The 18,423-nt window shown below is 36.2% G+C and overlaps 1 protein-coding gene across 3 annotated transcripts in view; it reads right to left on the bottom strand.

Annotated features, from left to right (window-relative positions):
• Positions 1 to 18,423, bottom strand: part of MAP9 (microtubule associated protein 9) — a 31,219-nt gene that overhangs the window by 6,108 nt on the left and 6,688 nt on the right. For 2 of the 3 annotated variants that reach the window (XM_055550194.1, XM_055550197.1), the window contains exons 5-10: positions 12,866 to 13,113; positions 6,517 to 6,610; positions 4,613 to 4,851; positions 2,776 to 2,846; positions 1,363 to 1,531; positions 284 to 373 (exon numbers count right to left, since the gene is read on the bottom strand). In XM_055550194.1, coding sequence (XP_055406169.1) covers positions 284 to 373; positions 1,363 to 1,531; positions 2,776 to 2,846; positions 4,613 to 4,851; positions 6,517 to 6,610; positions 12,866 to 13,113 — 911 coding nt within the window. The remainder of the gene's footprint in view (positions 1 to 283; positions 374 to 1,362; positions 1,532 to 2,775; positions 2,847 to 4,612; positions 4,852 to 6,516; positions 6,611 to 12,865; positions 13,114 to 18,423) is intronic. The other variant, XM_055550196.1, reaches the window with a different exon arrangement.

Raw genomic sequence — 18,423 nt, 5'->3', positions numbered from 1 at the left:
AATGAAATAGGTACATGGTCACAAGAAAAAAAATATTCATAATCAATAGTGCCAAAGCTATTGCACACATATAAGAAAATTTGTATATCTTTGTTTTCATGTAAACCAGTTATATCAACTAAAAATGTATAAGGGACTAGAGAAATAAAATCAGAAATCATTTCTTTTATATACAATTTATTTCACCATTTAAAAAACAGGTGATTTAAAAATATTAAGCATTTGAGACTATTTTATTGACTTAAAAATCCAGAATATTTTTCATTTCTATATTTCAGAATACCTGTTCATTTTGAATCCTTAAGTTTTCACTTTCAATTCTTTTAATTCTGTGCATTTCATGTAAATAAATATTTTTCTTTTCTAACCACTCCTGTGAGAAGAAGAAAAAGGCTATATGTTATGCAAAGTTTTGGAAATAAATTAGAATTCTTATTTATTTCTGAAATATATAATTAAAACTTAAAAAAACTAAAACATAAACCTTACAAACTTTATATGTGCTAATATCATTCCTCTTTTTCTGATAATATTCTAATATATAACAATGAACAAGCATTAAGAAAATCATATCTATGTTATCTTTCTCAGTACTAGGAACAGATTTCACAGACTGACTATGATGACTGAATATATTAACATTTTCTCTGAAATTCACATGGACAATTTTCTATTTTCATATTTCTATGCATTAAAAATACATATTAAAATATATTTTCTATTTGTATTTTACATAACAAATAAGATCAAAAAAGACATCTGTTTGGAATTTTGAAAAATTAGAAAAGCTTTTTTCTAGGTAAGTTTGACTCAAATACAAAAACTCTCAGGAAAGAAAAAAATATTAAAACACTTGTTCATAACAATATAAACTTTAAGTTGAAAAAGTATAAAAACATAGATATACCTTAACTATATCTTGCTTTTATTATATTTTTATCAATTGCTATGGCAAATTCTCTTTCTTTACAATTATGATCAGTTAAGCAAAGTTTCAAGTAGCCCTGGTGGCTCAGATGGTAAAGAATCTGCCTGCAATAAGGGAGATGTGGGTTCAGTTCCTGGGTTGGGAAGATCCCCTGGAGAAGGGAATGGCAACTCACCCTAGTATTCTTGCCTGGAGAATTCCATGGACAGAGAAGCTTGGCAGGCTACAGTTCATGGGGGTCACAAAAAGTCGAACACAACTGAACGACTAACACACACACACAAGCAAACTTGGGAGGAGATTTGGATTGCTCAGGTATTATTAAGGAAATGAGTTAATAAATCATCATTTCTGACAGGTTCATTTTACTTCCTGATAAAAAAATCTTATGTGATTAATTCTAATTTTAAAAGAATATATATTTTCCTTTTTACCTGATAAACAGTTGCCCTTAGGTTATCTGCTCTGTCAGGTTCTGTGTTCTGTTTCTGTGAGGGCTTTTGGTCCAAGACTCTCAAAGTCCCTAAATAGTGAGAAGCTGGAGCTGTCGACGGAATCCTCCTTAGAGAACTAGGCTTCTTTAAGAACTCAGAGGTCATTAATCTGAAAAGATCCAAATGAATCAAGACAAACTATTACAATTACAATGGCAGAAGAAAGATTGAAACTACTATATCTAAAAACTGCATTATAATTTAATAAATTATAATTACTTTGAAAATGATGTGGTATTTTATTAGTACACAAAGACCCCTTCAATATAATTTAAATTTTATTACTTTATATATAGCTTCAAAGTAATTTTTCTTTTTATGTTATTTATAATTAAAACATTATTTAAAAACATGGACTCAAGTTACATGGGAAAAAACAATATTAATAAGTAGGTTTTAATAGTTTCTTGTATTATTTTGCTACATTGCTGCTGCTGCTACTGTTGTTTACTCACTAAGTCATGTTCAACTCTGCAACCCCATGGACTGTGGCCCTCCAGGCTCCTCTGTCCATGGGATTTCCCAGGCAAGAATACTGGAGTGGTTGCTATTTCCTTCTCCAGGGAATCTTCCTGACCCAAAGATCAAACCCCTTCTCCCTCACTGGCAGGCAGATTCTTTACTGCTGATCCACCAGAGAAGCCCCATTCTGCTAGATAAACCATCTTAAATATAAAGTTAGACTAATAGCCTCTAACTTGGGGTTGGTGGGAAAATCTGGCTCACGATCTCTTCTGGTATATAAAGTTATTACACCAGAGCTACTTCATTTATTTTCATAATGCCAACAATGGCCTCCCTGCTACAATAGCAGATGTGAATAATTACAACAGAGACCATATGGCCTATAGGACCAGCCATACGTACTAATTGGCAAATTCACTGCAAAAGTTTGCTGACCCCTGTTCTATTTGATTAATGATAATTTAAAAGATGCAGAAAGTTTTGATTAGCACCTATGAGTTAGGCATCAGTATGAATGATGATCAGTTCTTATCATTTTAATAAACCAACTTAGTGCATAGAACCTCAAAGTTTAAAGTATAATTTTACATGTGTTGGACAAAGACACTTAACAGAGAAGGTGAATGCTAGACCTCAGCATTATTACTACTTTATATCTACTGTCTCAGGAAAAATAGGAGAAAGAAACTCCATCTCATGAGCAATGTAGAACATAGAGGATCCTTAATCAATCCCTTTTATAAAAGAATATATTCAACTAGGGGGATTGATCATTCTCATAAGAAGAAAATTAAGAATACCAAATGAAATTTACTTTCAGAAATAAAACTAAAACCTCCTTTATTGAAATATAAACCTATAACTGAAGGAAAATGAAAACTTTATTACCTGCCAGATGCACTGGATGCTCTATTATTTGTTGATTTTTTATTCTTCATATTTCTATCTTGAATTGCTTTCTATTAAATAGAAAAGCAAAAGATTACTCACTGTATATATCACAATTATAGTTAGAGGCCAACTGCTAGAAAGTCAATGTTTTTTGAGCATCTACTATATGTTAAGCATAGCGGTCATCAGGAACAAATAAGGATATCACATTTCAGGGAAACTCACTGATACTAAACACATAAATGATGTGACTCATGAAAGTGATAAAGTAGGGTGTAATAGCAGTGACAGAGTGGAGTTGAGGAGCTACTTTAATGCAGGTGATCAGGGAAGGGCCCCTGAGAATGTGACGTCAGAGCTCAGACAGATGATGGATAGAAAAGGGCCATGTGACAATCTGTGGAGACCTTGATAGCTGTGAGAAGCAAAAGCCAGTGAAAGATGCTGAGACACAGTGAGCGTCAGGGAGAGCTGAGGAGCATGAGGTCCAGAAAGAACCATGAGAGACCTGCAGGCAGTGGTGAGAAGCCTGCATTTTATTCCATGATGAGAGTCCAACAAAGAGACCTTAGAGGGGAATTACTTATTCAGACTTAGAATCACTTGGTAAGGAGAAGAATAAAGCCAAAGATTCAGTCAAAAGAAATATGTTATAATCTTACTTGCTATATATAAACTACCTGTTCTAATTTAGAATTACCTCTGTTAAACATTTCTAAAACCTTGTCTTTAAATTCCAGAATACCATTCTTCCTTTTAAGGAATGACTTTTCTACTTTCCACAGACAGATGGGTGTTAGCATGAACATGAGAGCACAGATGTAAACACATCCCTAACTTGGCATGAGTGTTTTTCCTAAGGAAATATACCTGTGATATGGCTTAATGAAGCTTCTCCTTAAAATGTAATAAAAATATAATAGCCTGTATTATAAAAGTCCTGTTTGACCACAAGTTTTCAGATAACTGTTATTTTCCCCAATAGTAAATACACATATCTACCAGTTAACTGCAGGAGAAACTGGATAAAGAAAACTCAGGAGAAATAGACACTAAAAATGCTCCACCATAAATTTTAACAGTATAGTACTCTAGTGTAATATAGTATATTGCTGTTTGTTGTCAACTCTTTGCGACCCCATGAACTGTAGGCTTCTCTGTTCATGGGATTCTGCAGGCAAAAATACTGAAGTGGGTTGCCATTCCCTTCTCCAGGGGATCTTCCCAACCCAGGGACGAACCCGTGTTCCCTGCATTGGCAGATTCTTTACCTCTAAGTCACCAAGGGCGCCTGCAGTATTGCACAGGGACAAGTAATCCTACGTATCACAAATCTGGTTCTCAAGGTAATGATAATAATATTCCTGATAATGACCCTGACCTTCCACTTAAATAGGTATGGATGCTGATAAATATTTCTTAAAAGATTTTTATTTTTAAAATTTTTTAAGTATTTAAAGATGATATCCAAAGGAATACCTTTCACTAATTGCAAACCCTCAGAAATTATCCCAGAGAGCTATATTTTTATAACGTGAAGACCTATAGAAATCTACCCACTTCTGGGTATATATTTCTGAAACATTTAAAAGAATATTATGATCATATGCCTCTGAAAATTTTAATGAAATGTTGGGCTTTACTGTATTCACTCCAACACGTCTCTGAAGTGAAAATTCCACTGAGTAAGGACCACATGGAAGTATGATCTCACTGTCAGAAGATGAGTCTCACACAGACAATTCAGAAGTGCCTAACATGGGAGATAAAACATTTTAGAGTCCTATGTGGAGTTTTAAGGTATAGTATAGAAGGCATAATTTTATATAAATACCTGTGAAGACTCAGTACCTAAGATACTCTGAAGTTGTAGCGGTGGTGCATCTTCAGCTGTTAAGTCACCATTCATAATCAGTTCAGCTTTCTCCTTTTCTTCTTCAACGTCACCAACAGTCACTTGACTTTCCTTGGGTTTCTCAAGTGCAGTAGTAACAAAGTCTATCAAAAAGGAGTTCTTTTCATTTTCAGTTGATTTCAAGGAATTATGGCTTTCAGTGCATTCTTCATTCTGATCTACTTTGTGACAAAGTAACAGAATTAAATCTCCCTTCTGAATTAATGAGATGGATAACTGATGCATTTGCTTTCTGCTAAATGAAAACTGTCTCTGATCTTTCTTGTAAAATAGAAATGGAGAAAACAACCATATTAAACTTGAATAAGCATTTTTCCAAAGTGATCTATAACAGAGAAAATGGCTACTAAACCTATTAAGCATTTGGCACACCTTAGAAAAATACTATATAAGTAAACAGAATGGAATAACCATCTTGAAATATAGACATGCCACAAATGCTTGTATAAATCAAGTAAATGAGATAGCAATATCTATTCTATTTAAAAGCTTGTGTTTCTTAGCTGGAACAAAAGGCATAGATCTCTAAGCTACCACAGTTACTAGCGATGGCAGTTGTGAAATTGTACAGATACAGAGAAAACCAAGAATCAGTGCAATTCTGGAAGAGTCTACCACACAGAGAATAAAGTCATCTGCCAGAGTTTTACTCCCACTAAGATGCAGTGTTGCCTCTGATAACAAAAGGGCAGGAAAGGAAGGCCTAATACTCACCATCTCAGTGCTCTAGGGAAAGGCTTAGGCTCTGGCATGGAGGATTCAGTTTTGCTTTTACAGAATTGCTTCTACTATTTTGATTCTATTACACTTTAGAATGTACAACAGAAAATCAGTGCTTTCTGTGCTGATCACCAACTTTCAGTTCTACTAGTACCTGGCCAAACCTGTATCTTCACTGTCAAAGTCTTAATGCTGAGGCTTTCATTACAGCCATTTTTGGGGAACTTATTTTGAGGTAAGCTAGATATAATATCACCTTATAATTTCAATTATATGTTCATATTTGGACAGTACTCATGATTCAAAGTATCAATAATGTATTCTGCTACTCAATGTGACTTTGGAGCCAAAGATTCAAATTATGGCTCCATCACTGACCTTGGGTGTATTTCCCAATATCTTTGCACTTCAGTTTTTCTCATCTGTAAAATGATAAAAATTATACTACATAGTAAGCACTTAATAAATGTTAGTTATACATCCCAACCTTAGAAACAGCTATGCCTTTATATGTCATAGGACTAAGGAAAGAAAGAATGTTTACTTATTCATACCTCACACTGACTGTGTGTTAACTATGGTCCTGTTATATGTGCTTTACATGTATTAATTAATTTAATTCTTACAACCACTCTACTCATGCCCATTTTAAAGATCCATACATAGGGCCAGAAAGGTTAGTTACCTTCTCATGTAGTTGTACCTGGATTTAAGTCTACCTTAGTCTCAATTTAAAAGTTCACCTAACCATTATGCTGAGTACTGGAGCAACAAATACATAATAATGGCTTACCCTGAGTGAATACTCTACTTGTGTCAAGAATTGAGTACGTGGCTAAAATGCATAGTGCCACTTAATTTTCACAACAGCCTAATGAGTTTGATTATTATAACTTGGTGGATTGAGGCATGAGGAATTAAGTTCTGCATCTATAACCACAAGGTTAGTAATTTGCATCGATGAGATTAAAACTCAGGCAAACATAAACATATATTGTTCCTGTAACTATGTGAAGTATTATTCTTTTGGCATACTTATATGGCATTCTAAGCAATACAGAAGTTCACAAATAAAATAAGGTGGGATACTTTAATATAATCACCTGTAATGGAGGCTTTTTCTTCAGATCCTAGTGAAAAGGAATCTTTAACATTTTCTTTAACAGATGATGATGGTATACTTGTTAACCATGGATCCTATTTAAAGAAACTATGTAAGTTTACTTCTCAATATTTGTGGAGGGCAATAGCAATAGTAAAACTACATCATAACTCTGAAATATGCATTATTAGTTTTCTACTGAAACACCATAAGGCTTAAGTCAAAGGAGGTTATAATATACTTTACTTTCAAGTTAAGAGCTAGTTCAGTTCTTTAACTGAAACTTCTAAATCCATTTTTAGCAATTTTCAAAACTACTGCTGCTCTAGAATCAAATCCCAGAAATACTTAAGTATTTGACATCTCTTTCTCTAAGTATATACTTCCTGCTGCTGCTGCTGCTGCTAAGTCGCTTCAGTCTTGTCCGACTCTGTGCGACCCCATAGTCAGCAGCCCAACAGGCTCCGCCCTTCCTGGGATTCTCCAGGCAAGAACACTGGAGTGGGTTGCCATTTCCTTCTCCATATACTTTCTAAGAAAGCATAAAGATCGTAGGTCAAAAACCCTTGAAAGTGAAGTCACTCAGTCGTGTCCGACTCTTTGAGACCCCATGGACTGTAGCCTATCAGGTTCCTCCATCCATGAGATTTTTCCAGGCAAGAGTGCTGGAGTGGATTGCCATTTCTTTCTCTAGGGGATCTTCCCGACTCAGGAATCTAACCTGGGTCTCCCGCATTGCAGGCAGACGCTTTACCGTCTGAGCCACCAGGGTTTGAAACAAATATTAATAGTTGTTCAAACAAAAGCAATTCATAAAACCAAGTGCGTGTGTGTGTGTTGTTGATTCAGTCATGTCTGACTCTTCGTGACTCTATGGACTGTAGCTCGCCAGGCTCCTCTGTCCATGGGATTCTCCAGGCAAGAACATTGGAGTGGGTTGCCATTTCCTCCTCCAGGGAATCTTCCTGACCCAGGGATAGAACTCACATCTCTTTTATCTCCCACATTGGCAGGTGGGTTCTTTACCACTAGTGCCACCTAGGAAGCCCAAAAACCAAGTAGCTATTCCAAATATTTTAGATTAAAAAGTACATAGATTTCATGCACTTTAGTTTTCCTCAAAATTACTGTATCTGAAATAAAATAATTATATAAGAAATGAAGGAGAAGGCAATGGCACCCCACTCCAGCACTCTTGCCTGGAAAATCCCATGGATGGAGGAGCCTGGTGGGCTGCAGTCCATGGGGTCGCTAAGACTCGGACACGACTGAGCGACTTCACTTTCACTTTTTCACTTTTATGCATTGGAGAAGGAAATGGCAACCCACTCCAGTGTTCTTGCTTGGAGAATTCCAGGGGCAGGAGAGCCTGGTGGGCTGACGTCTATGGGGTCACACAGAGTTGGATACCACTGAAGTGACTTAGCAGTAGCAGTATATGAAATGAAGTAATTATATTTGTGTTCCTATATGAAACATCATTTTATAGGATAATACTCTAGTCTAAGGGTGATGATACTAGAAGAAGTTTGATTTTTGTAGTATAAAATTTTTTATTTTTTTCCCATATATTTAATGTCAAAAGCAATAGAGAGAAACCATCTGGGAAGATGGCAGAAGTGCTAAAACACCGGAGTCTACCCTAAGGGATGCAGCTTTACCCAAGGAGATTTGCAAGTTAGTAGCTTTTCTCCTGAGAACATTTCCCCAACTGTGTAGCTCTAGTAGTAGTGGCTGCAACCCTACCAGACTTGCTTGAGGAGTCAGAGAATAGGGTTTAGGAATAGATGATCAGCCAATAAATTTGGAGAAGAGCTGCAGAGGGCAAGAACCCCAAAATCTGCATATAAAATCCACCTCAAACCTTTGGCTCAACTATGCATGGCATGGAAAAGACCTCAGAGGGCCCTGTAAAACTGTAGTAGCTAGAAAGTAAAAAAAACTAAGCAGAAGTTTTAGTCAATGTCCATGGCAAGGGAGACAGAGTTGGAAATTTGAGTCTGGCCACAAAATCAGTATGATAGAACACATGTTCAGAGAAACATAATAGAATCCAAAATGTCTACAACTTATCATCCATAATATTCAGTATTCAATCAAAATATTAAGTAACAGAAAATAGTGACTTATACTATGAATACAAACAACAAAAATAGTCTATAGTAACCAACCCAGCGATGACCCAGATATTGCAATTGGCAAACAAGAACTTTAAAGTAGGTTTCATAAATATCTTCAAGCATTTAGGAGGAAAAATATATACACAGTGGTGGAACAAATGGGTATCTTATTACATACAGAAAATACAACAACAACAAAAAAAATTGGAAATTCCAGAGTTGAACAGTACTGAAAAAAAAAAAAAAAACTGGATAGACTTAACAGCAGATCAGATATGGTAGAAAAAAGCAGTGAACTCAAAGTCTCTGAAGACAGAAACTGAAGAAAACAAAGGGTAAAAAGACTGAAGAAACATGAACATGAACATGAGAGATCAGTGAGACATATTAAAAATGTCAATGCACTAGATTACAAACAAGAGAAAAGAAAACAGAAAAAAAAATTAACTTCCCATTTTCATGGAAAATATCAGTTTACAGATCCTGAAACCTCAACGAAACCCAAGCAGGATAAATATAAAGAAAAACTACACCTATGTACCTTGTAGTCAAATTATTGTAATTCAAAGAAAAAAGATAAAGTCTTGAGAAAAAAATTCTGAAAGTTGTCAGAAAAAAACCCCAAAATGTTATATAATAAGTACAACAAGATAAATTTCTGCTGATTTTCTAACAGAAATCATAGAGGTCAGGAAAAATGGAAACCTATAAAAAGCTGGAGGTAGCAGAAGAGACCTGTCAGCCAAGTACATATTCAGCTAAGTCATCCTTCAAAAATGAAGATGAAGTGAATTTTTTTAGATAAGTAAAGACTGAGCAAACCTGTCACTGGCAAATCTATATTACAAGAAAAATAAAAATAAGTTCTTAAGATTGAAGGGAAATAACATTAGAAGGAATATGAATCTAAAGGAAGAAATGAGGATCCTTAGAAATGGTATATAAATCTAAGAAAACTACAAATGTTTATTCTATTCTTTTAGTTCTTTAAAAGTCTAAGACTAAAAGTTTAAAATCATTCACCATAAAATAACCATTTGTTCAAAACAGAGATCACAAGGAAAATTAGAAAACATATTTAAAGGAATGATAATGAAAATGAAAGTGAAGTTGCTCAGTCGTGTCTGACTCTTTGCAACCCCATGGATGGAGTAGTAGGCTACTCCATCCATGGGATTTTCCAGGCAACAGTACTGGAGTGGGTTGCCATTTCCTTCTCCAGGGGATCTTCCCAACTCAGGGATCAAACCCAGGTCTCCCGCATGGTAGGTGGATGCTTTTACCATCTGAGCCACCAGGGAAGTCTGATAATGAAAATAAATGTCATCAAAAATGGTGCTGTTAATCAAGTGTTAGAGGAAAATTCATAGTTTTTATAGAAAGGATGAAAAGCTTAAAATGAAGGGACACATTTTCTAACTTAAAGATAAGCAAATTAAACCCAAAGAAAATAAAAGAAAGAAATAATAAAGATTAAAAATCAGTGAAACTGGATACAAACAATAGAGAAAACTAAGTCAACATTGGTTCTTAGAAAAGTTTTAACAAAACTGAGCAATGCCTATCAAAATTTAACAAAAAAGACAGAAAACACAAACTATACATTAGAGATGGAAGATGGAATGTCATGATAATTTTATTGCCATCAAAAGCATAAGGGAATATCACAAACAACTTTATAAATACAGCACCTCAGAAAAAGTGGTCAAATTTCTAAACAGACAAAAATTACTAAACTGATGAAGTAGCAAATGTGAATACCAAAGTATCTATCCAAAAAAGGAAACAATCAAATTTAGTATCAAAGACCTCTCCACAAAGAAAATTCTAGGCCCAGATAATTTTGCTGGTGAAGTCTTCCAACTCTGGGAAAAATGATACCAAATTTTTGGTTTCATACCAAATTTTAGAAAACAAAAAGAAAGAGACACTCCCCAATTCATGTGATACCCATGCCTGACAATAACATTATTAGGAAAAAATTATAGTCTGCCTCCATAAATACAGATGCAGAAGTCTTAACAAAATATTAAGAAATAAAATCTCACACTAAAATAACCTACTATGATCGACTAGATTTTACCCCAGGAATACTGAGTTAATTTAACAGAAAAGTATAGATATGTATCATCATACAAACACACACACGAAGGAAATGTAGGAAGTGAGGCTGCAGCAAAATAGAAAGCGTCACCCTTTCCATATCCAGCTGTGACACCTGAAGGAAAGTAAGGCAGTAGAGAGAGAGGTACAGTGTCATATAAGAATTCATACATAGTTTAAGAGACATGAGCATAGTTGAATGTGGATGATAACAGACCTTTCCAGAAGCAAAGATAATGGATATAGGAGAAAGAAAGATTGACAAAAAATTAATGGAAATCCCTGAGAAGGCAGGCTTAAAGAAGATTCACAGCATGCTCGGGAAAATTTTATAATCAGGAATAAGAAAATTTTAGATTATTAAAAACAAAAGTATTTAATATGCCCAACAATAAAATAATAAATCTACATTATGGGCTATGTTACCATCATTAAGGTGAATGTAGTCTCAAGATCACCTAGCAACACAGAAACACTTCATGAGCTCAGTGCTAAGAGATTAAAAAAAAAAAAAGCATAATACAAAACATTATGAATGTTAAGATGACAAATATGATAAAATAAGTATAGGAAAAATAGCCCCAAAGGGAATAAGAATAATGAACATTGTTTTTATTAAGTGGTGGGATTATGAGTAGATATTTTTCAATTAAACTTTCTGTCATTATATAATGTTACTTTAAAAACTTTAGGAATACTTTTTTCTTTAATCAAGGGACGTAACATGCATCACAAAGAGGATTTAGTTAGGCATCACTACCAGTCTGAATAATATCCCTCAAAATTCATGTCTATCCTGAATCTCAGATGGAATTAATTAAGATGAGGATATACTAGACTAGGGTGGACCCTAAGTCAAATGACTGGTGTGTTTTTTTAGAGGAAAGTGAGGGGAGACACAGAGACCAAGGGGAAAAGGCCATGTGATGATGGAGACAGGGATTAGAGTGATGCAGCTGACAGCCAAGGCCCACCAAAGATTTCTGACAACCACCAGAAGCTGGAAGAAGCAAGGAAGGATTTCTCTCTAGAGCCTTCAGAGAGAATATGACCCTACCCACACTTCGATTTTGGACTTCTGATCTCCAGAACTGAAAAAAGACTTCTGTTGTTTTAAGTCTAATTTGTGGCAATTTGTTGTAACAGCTATAGTGAACAACCCCAATATCCACTTGGTCAGATGATCTTATTCAATATACAATAACTGTTTGGCTTTGATAAGCCCATCTCTTCTCCAGATTTTTATAACAAATTAGGACATAGCACACTAAAGTTAGAAAGGCTTATATCAAATTGCCAGCCTTACTGGTAAAGCTAACCTACAGGACAAGAGTGGAATAAGAAGCTTACTGTAATCACACTTCTGGTCTGAATTGGAGAGATCCATTCATTTAGCTGTGATACAAAGGACTTTCTCTGTCTCCCTTTGTACCACCTCTCTTACTCACATCTGAACCACAGAGTCAGAAGAAAGAAGCTTAGCCAGGTACTGTTTAGTTTTCTCTGATCTGCTTAAGCAGATTGTGGAGCAAGAATGTTCTTCCCATACTTATCCCTTCTGAAATGTGAGGTGGAAGTTTCCTAGCCATAGTGCAATTTAAATACAGGAGGCCAAGTGTTCTTCCCTAATGACAATACACAGTAAACTCCTGATGAACTGAAGGATCATATCTACTCCCATTGTGGTATCCCAAGAAAGATAGGACACTGCTGTGAACATTCAATATGCATTTGTTGAGTGATTAAAACCAAATGAATAAAATGACACCAGCCATAAATTATACAATTAAAATATGTGTAAATATATACTTGCAATTAAAGTGTTGCAAAGATTCTAAAGAACTGCACTATTTTTTCACATTTAACTTTCTCTGATATTGGATGCATTAATTAGCAGTTTTCTTCTTTCTTAGCAGTACACAAAATAATTCTGCATCTTTGCTCTATCTTACAATGCAGTTTTAGACCCAATAGAACATATTTTAAAAATTAAAGTTCCTTGTCATTTGCTGAAGAAAACATGTAAAACACACACAAACACACACATGCACATACACAAATATTCTCTTTCTCTTATAATCAGATGCAAAAATCTGAATCAAAACACAATTCAGCAACAGTGCTAACCTCAGGATCAAGGTTTTCAGAGAATGCATTCCTCTCAGCTTCTGGTTGTCTGCCACTCAGCCTTGGGAGGAACGAAGGTGTGGAATGTCCCTCTAAATCTTCGTGTGGGAGAGTTTCTTTATTGTTTCCTAGGCTATCTTTCTTCTCCCCATGGCTGTGCTTTTTCAACATGCTCCTTGGTCGAGGTGAAGGCTTAAATTGGCTGTCTGCTTCAAGGCTGCTGTTATTTTCTGCAGAAAAATACAATGCTTTAATACATTTAATACAGTAAAAAAATATATATTTTTAAGATGGTCATGGCTTCTCCTACACCCCAGGTGCCACCAAACTTCCCTCCTGTTTCCAAGCACCTAGCACCTTGCCTCTTTGTCCTGGAGAAGAAGCCCACACCCTTCTCTACAAAGAACTCCAGAAAGTAAAAGTAGGTGATAGTTGACAATCAAAAAAAAATTTTTAATGGCTGCCATTCTGACAGTAACTAGTATACTTCACTCTTGTGAGTAATTAACTATTCTACTTTATCAACTCTCATAGTATTAACAATTTTTTTAAACAAACAAAACCATGTCTTGATTTCAGCCTTTATAAAATGAGGCAGTTCAGCCATCAAACCTTTATTGAGTGTCTGCCGCCAGGCCCTGTTCACATCACTCACATAAACAGATCTCAGAATCAAGACACTGGCAATGGCCCTGTCCTAGGATTTTAGAGGTTGGGGAGGGAGATGATTGTAAACAAATAAAATTATAAGACAAAGGTAAGTGCTGTAACAAGTATGAAGATGATGTCGGTACAGGGGTAGAAGAGCCAATGTCCCTGGAAAGAGGAATGGAGAACTCGACAACTTGTGAGCTGCTGTTCTCTGAGTCCATAAAACCTCTCCAGCAGTTATTAAAATTTCTCAGTTACTATTTCCACTACTTCTAAGTTTAAAACAACAATCTAATGCTGGTATACTTTCAGCCCTCAAAACATGATATACAGGTTTTTTACATGAACTTTTCCCTAAATTTCACCATATATATATATATATATACACATTTCTCCATTGTCCTACCAATGTATTCTTCTGACAAAGCTGCAAAATTGAATACCTTTCTCTTTTTTATCCATAAGTGGGGTTATAAATCTTGCTAGAAGATTCTATAGTCAGACCTAATTGGAACCACTATAAATGTTTCACTGCCAATTTTAGGTATGTCCTAAATTCTGGTCAAATGTCCAATTTAAAATCCAAGAGTTATCCTAGATTCCTCCCTCAAAATCCAAAGCATCATGATACCCTATTGATTCTACCTCTAAATCTCTCTCATTTATCCTACTTTCTGCAACCCCACTGTCAGTTCCTTATCCAGTCTTGCCTAGATTACTGCCTCAGCAACATTTATAAAACACAAATCAGATCACACCACCCCTCTCCACAAAATTCTTCAGTGGTTTCCCATCATCCAGTCCTGCAAGTTCATTGCCTCCGAACAATATAAAAGGTTTCAGTCTTGTCCCTGGCTAGCTGTGCTGCCTCGTCACCGGCACACTCCCTTGGTAATCTGTCCTGATATGCTGGGCTCGCTCTCCTTCTGCAGTTGGGCCACCTCTCTTGCCACCAAACTTTTACTCTAGTTCTTCCTCTGCCTAGGATGTCCACTTCTGGCTTCTCCTGACAAATGCTTGCTTGTCTTTGGAATCTCAGTTTACGCAGAATATTATATAAAGCTTGATAAAAGGTTTTGAGTCTTTTTTACTGTAATAACAGCACTTAACAGGAGATCCATTCTCTTAACAAAATTTTAAGTGCAGAATACAGTATTATTACCTAAAGGCACAAAGCCATACAGCAAAACTCTAGAACTTGTTCATCTTGCTAACTGAAACTTTACACATTTTGACTAGCAATTCCCATTTCCCTCTCCCTCTAGCCACTCGTAACTACCATTCTTACATTGAAATCTTAACCCCAAAAGTGATATATTAGGATGTAGGACCTTTGGGAGGTGATTATGTCATAAAGGCAGACCTTCATGAATGGAAATAGTGCCCTAAAAACAATGTTCTAGAAAGTTCCCTTGCCCTTTCCACCATGTAAAGCTACAATGGGAAGCCTGCAACATGGAAAAGGACCCTAACCAACCATATGTGCCCTGTAATCTCAGACTTTCATCCTCCAGAACTGCGACAAACAGATTTTTATCGGTTATAATTCACCGAGTTTGAGGTTTCTGGTTGTGCTGACCTGCTAAGCTACTTCAGTCAGGTTTGAGTCTTTGCGAACCCGTGGACTGTGGCCCACCAGTCTCCACCGCCCTTGGGATTTTCCTGGCAAGAATACTGGAATGGGTTGCCATTTCCTCCTCCAGGGGATCCTCCGAACCCAGGGATTGAACCTGCATCTCCTGCATTGGCAGGGGGGTTCTTTACCACTAGCGCCATCTGGGAAGCTCCAGTAGTATTTGGGAAGCATTTGATGACAGCAGCCCAAACGAGTAAGGCAGTATTGAGGACTGGTGCCACATCTCTAATGCTGCACTCACAGTTACCGTCACAGTGCGTGTACAGTGAGACATATCACACAAACAACAAATACGTGTGCATAAATAAAATGATCTGCCTATGAACAAATGCTGAATAATAAAGTGAAGCGTAAAAGCATTTATAGCATGCTTCATTTATGCCCGATTGCTCTAAACCCTTCAGATACATAAACTCATTTAATTGTCTCAAACCCCTTGTGGTGGTTCAACTATCGGCCCCTTTCACAGATAAATAAAATGAGGAACAAAGAGCTCATATGCCTATGGTTATAAACTCTAGTTTGTGGAATTAAAGCAGGAGCACCCTGGCTCCAATGCTAATGGAGTCAAGGTGCTCCTGCTTTAAAGTTAAAACAAAGACAGCATACCTTGTAAATATTACTTACAATCACCATCAATGTGACCATTACCTGATAAAGTGAAAGAGTTTGATTATTGTACTTTTTACAGCAGAAAATTTAAGTCTGAATTTGGCAATAAGGAGTTCATGATCTAAGCCACAGTCAGCTCCCGGTCTCGTTTTTGCTGACTGTATAGAGTTTCTCCATCTTTGGCTGCAAAGAATATAATCAATTTGGTTTGGGTATTGAGCATCTGGTGATGTCCATGTATAGAGTCTTCTCTTGGAAGAGGGTGTTTGTTATGACCAGTGCATTCTCTTGGCAAACCTCTATTAGCCCTTGCCCTGCTTCATTTTGTACTCCAAGGTCAAATTTGCCTGTTAATCCAGTTAGCTCTTGACTTCCTACTTTTACATTCCAGTCCCCTATAATGAAAAGGACATCTTTTTTGGGTGTTAGTTCTAAAAAGTCTTGTAGGTCTTCATAGAACCATTCAACTTCAGCTTCTTCAGCATTACTGTTTGGGGCATAGACTTGGATTACTGGGATAATGAATGGTTTACCTTGGAAATGAACAGAGATCGTTCTGTCATTTTTGAGATTGCATCCAAGTACTACACTTTGGACTCTTTAGTTGACTATGATGGCTACTCCATTTCTTCTAAGGGATTCTTGCCCACAGTAGTAGATATAATGGTCATTTAAATTAAATTTGCTCAATCCAGTTCATTTTAGTTCACGGATTCCTAAAATGTCAATGTTTACTCTTGCCATCTCCTGTTTGACCACTTCCAATTTGCCTTGATTCATGGACCTAACATTCCAGGTTCCTATGCAATATTGCTTTTACAACATCAGACTTTACTTCCATCACCCATTTATATCCACAACTGGGTGTTGTTTTCTCTTTGATTCCGTCTCTTCATTCTTTCTGGAGTTATTTCTCCACTGATCTCCAGTAGCATACTGGGCACCTACCAACCTGGGGAGTTCATCTTTCAGTGTCCTATCGTTTTGCCTTTTCGTACTGTTCATGGGGTTCTCAAGGCAAGAATACTGAAGTGGTTTGCCATTCTCCTCTCCAGTGGACCATGTTTTGTCAGAACTCTCCACCATGACCCGTCCATCTTGGTTGGCCCTACATGGCATGGCTCATAGTTTCATTGAGCTAGACAGGCTATGGTTCATGTGATCAGTTTGGTTAGTTTTCTGTGATTGTGGTTTTCATTCTGTCTGCCTTCTGATGGAGAAGGATAAGAGGCTTATGGAAGCTTCTTGATGGGAGAGACTGACTGAGGGGGAAACTGGGTCTTGTCGGGAGCTGGTGATTGACAGGGAAGCCTGGTGTGCTGCAGTCCATGGGGTTGCAAAGAGCTGGACACGACTGAGTGACTGAACTGAACAGCAGACAAGCAAGAACAAAGGAAACTTTCAGGTTCTAATATTTTGATAAAGCATTAAATGATAGCAATATCTTATGATATTAAAAATATTAAGTTCTAAACATGATAAAGAAAAAAGTCTAAAAATTTAGATAGAGCTAAACGTGTTAACCACATTACTTCTTTAATGAATAAATTATTCATTTATATATTCAAATACTTAAAGAATTCTACATGCCAGGCACTAACCAGCAGACTCAACTTTTTCCTTCAACTTGAATAACCTTGGAATAATGATTTCAAATATTTTATACCAAAATTCCATTTCCAGAAGCATCAAGTTTTCAGAAAGAAAAAAAAAGTCTATACATTATCAAAATGTCTTGTTTCACTATCAAATGTAAATGATTACCTATTTCAGTAATTATTTTTATACTACATATACTGAATTGCAAATGGTTAATGATTGTTCAAAAATTCAGTATTGCACATTCATAATCCTGGGGCCATCTTGTGGTCAAAGTACAGTATTTCTCTATTCATTTTGTCACAGGTTTTAAAAAAGGTATTAAATAGACGGATTATTGCTTATTATGTACCATGAAGTTTTAATTATATACTTATATCTATATGAGACTAAGTTTTAGCTTTTATAGTATGCTCACAGTTTCTTATTACCTAATGAAAAGCTTTTCAGAATCAGGACAAATAGAACAAACATAATCTATAAAAATAGATTTTTAAACTCAACTATGACTAGGGAATACTACATACTCTATCTTTCATAAAGATTCACTGTGCATATATCTTTATTAATGGTTCCAAGAAGTTCTCTCATAAAGAAGTCGGTTTAAAATTTCTATAACTCTGTGTTTTCCCCTTAATACAATGAACAAACTGTGGAAAATACTGTGGAAAAAGGTGATTTATTGGATTATTCACTATTTGATTATGTTTCCCTTCTCTTCCATTTTTTATTTTACTCAGTACACTGGCAAGGTACATTTTAGCAAGTAAACTGTTTCATTAGACCTTGTGCTTACACTTTTGTAGACGTTTATAGTTTGAGACATACTTTAGTGTGGTGAGTGTGTGCTGTCATGTCTGACTCTTTGTAACCCCATGGGACTATAGCCTGCCTGCCAGGCTCCTCTGTCCATGGAACTTTCCAGGCAAGAATACCGGAGTCCTCCTCCCAGGGGATCTCCCCAACCCAGGGATCAAGCCCACCTCTCCAGCATCTCCTGCAATGGCAGGTGGATTCTTTACCACTGTGCCACCTGGGTACATTCTTCAAACAATTCTGT

This window comes from Bubalus kerabau, chromosome 16, assembly GCF_029407905.1.
Source record: "Bubalus kerabau isolate K-KA32 ecotype Philippines breed swamp buffalo chromosome 16, PCC_UOA_SB_1v2, whole genome shotgun sequence".
Lineage (NCBI taxonomy): Eukaryota > Metazoa > Chordata > Mammalia > Artiodactyla > Bovidae > Bubalus > Bubalus kerabau.
This window is presented reverse-complemented; position numbering and strand designations above follow the sequence as displayed.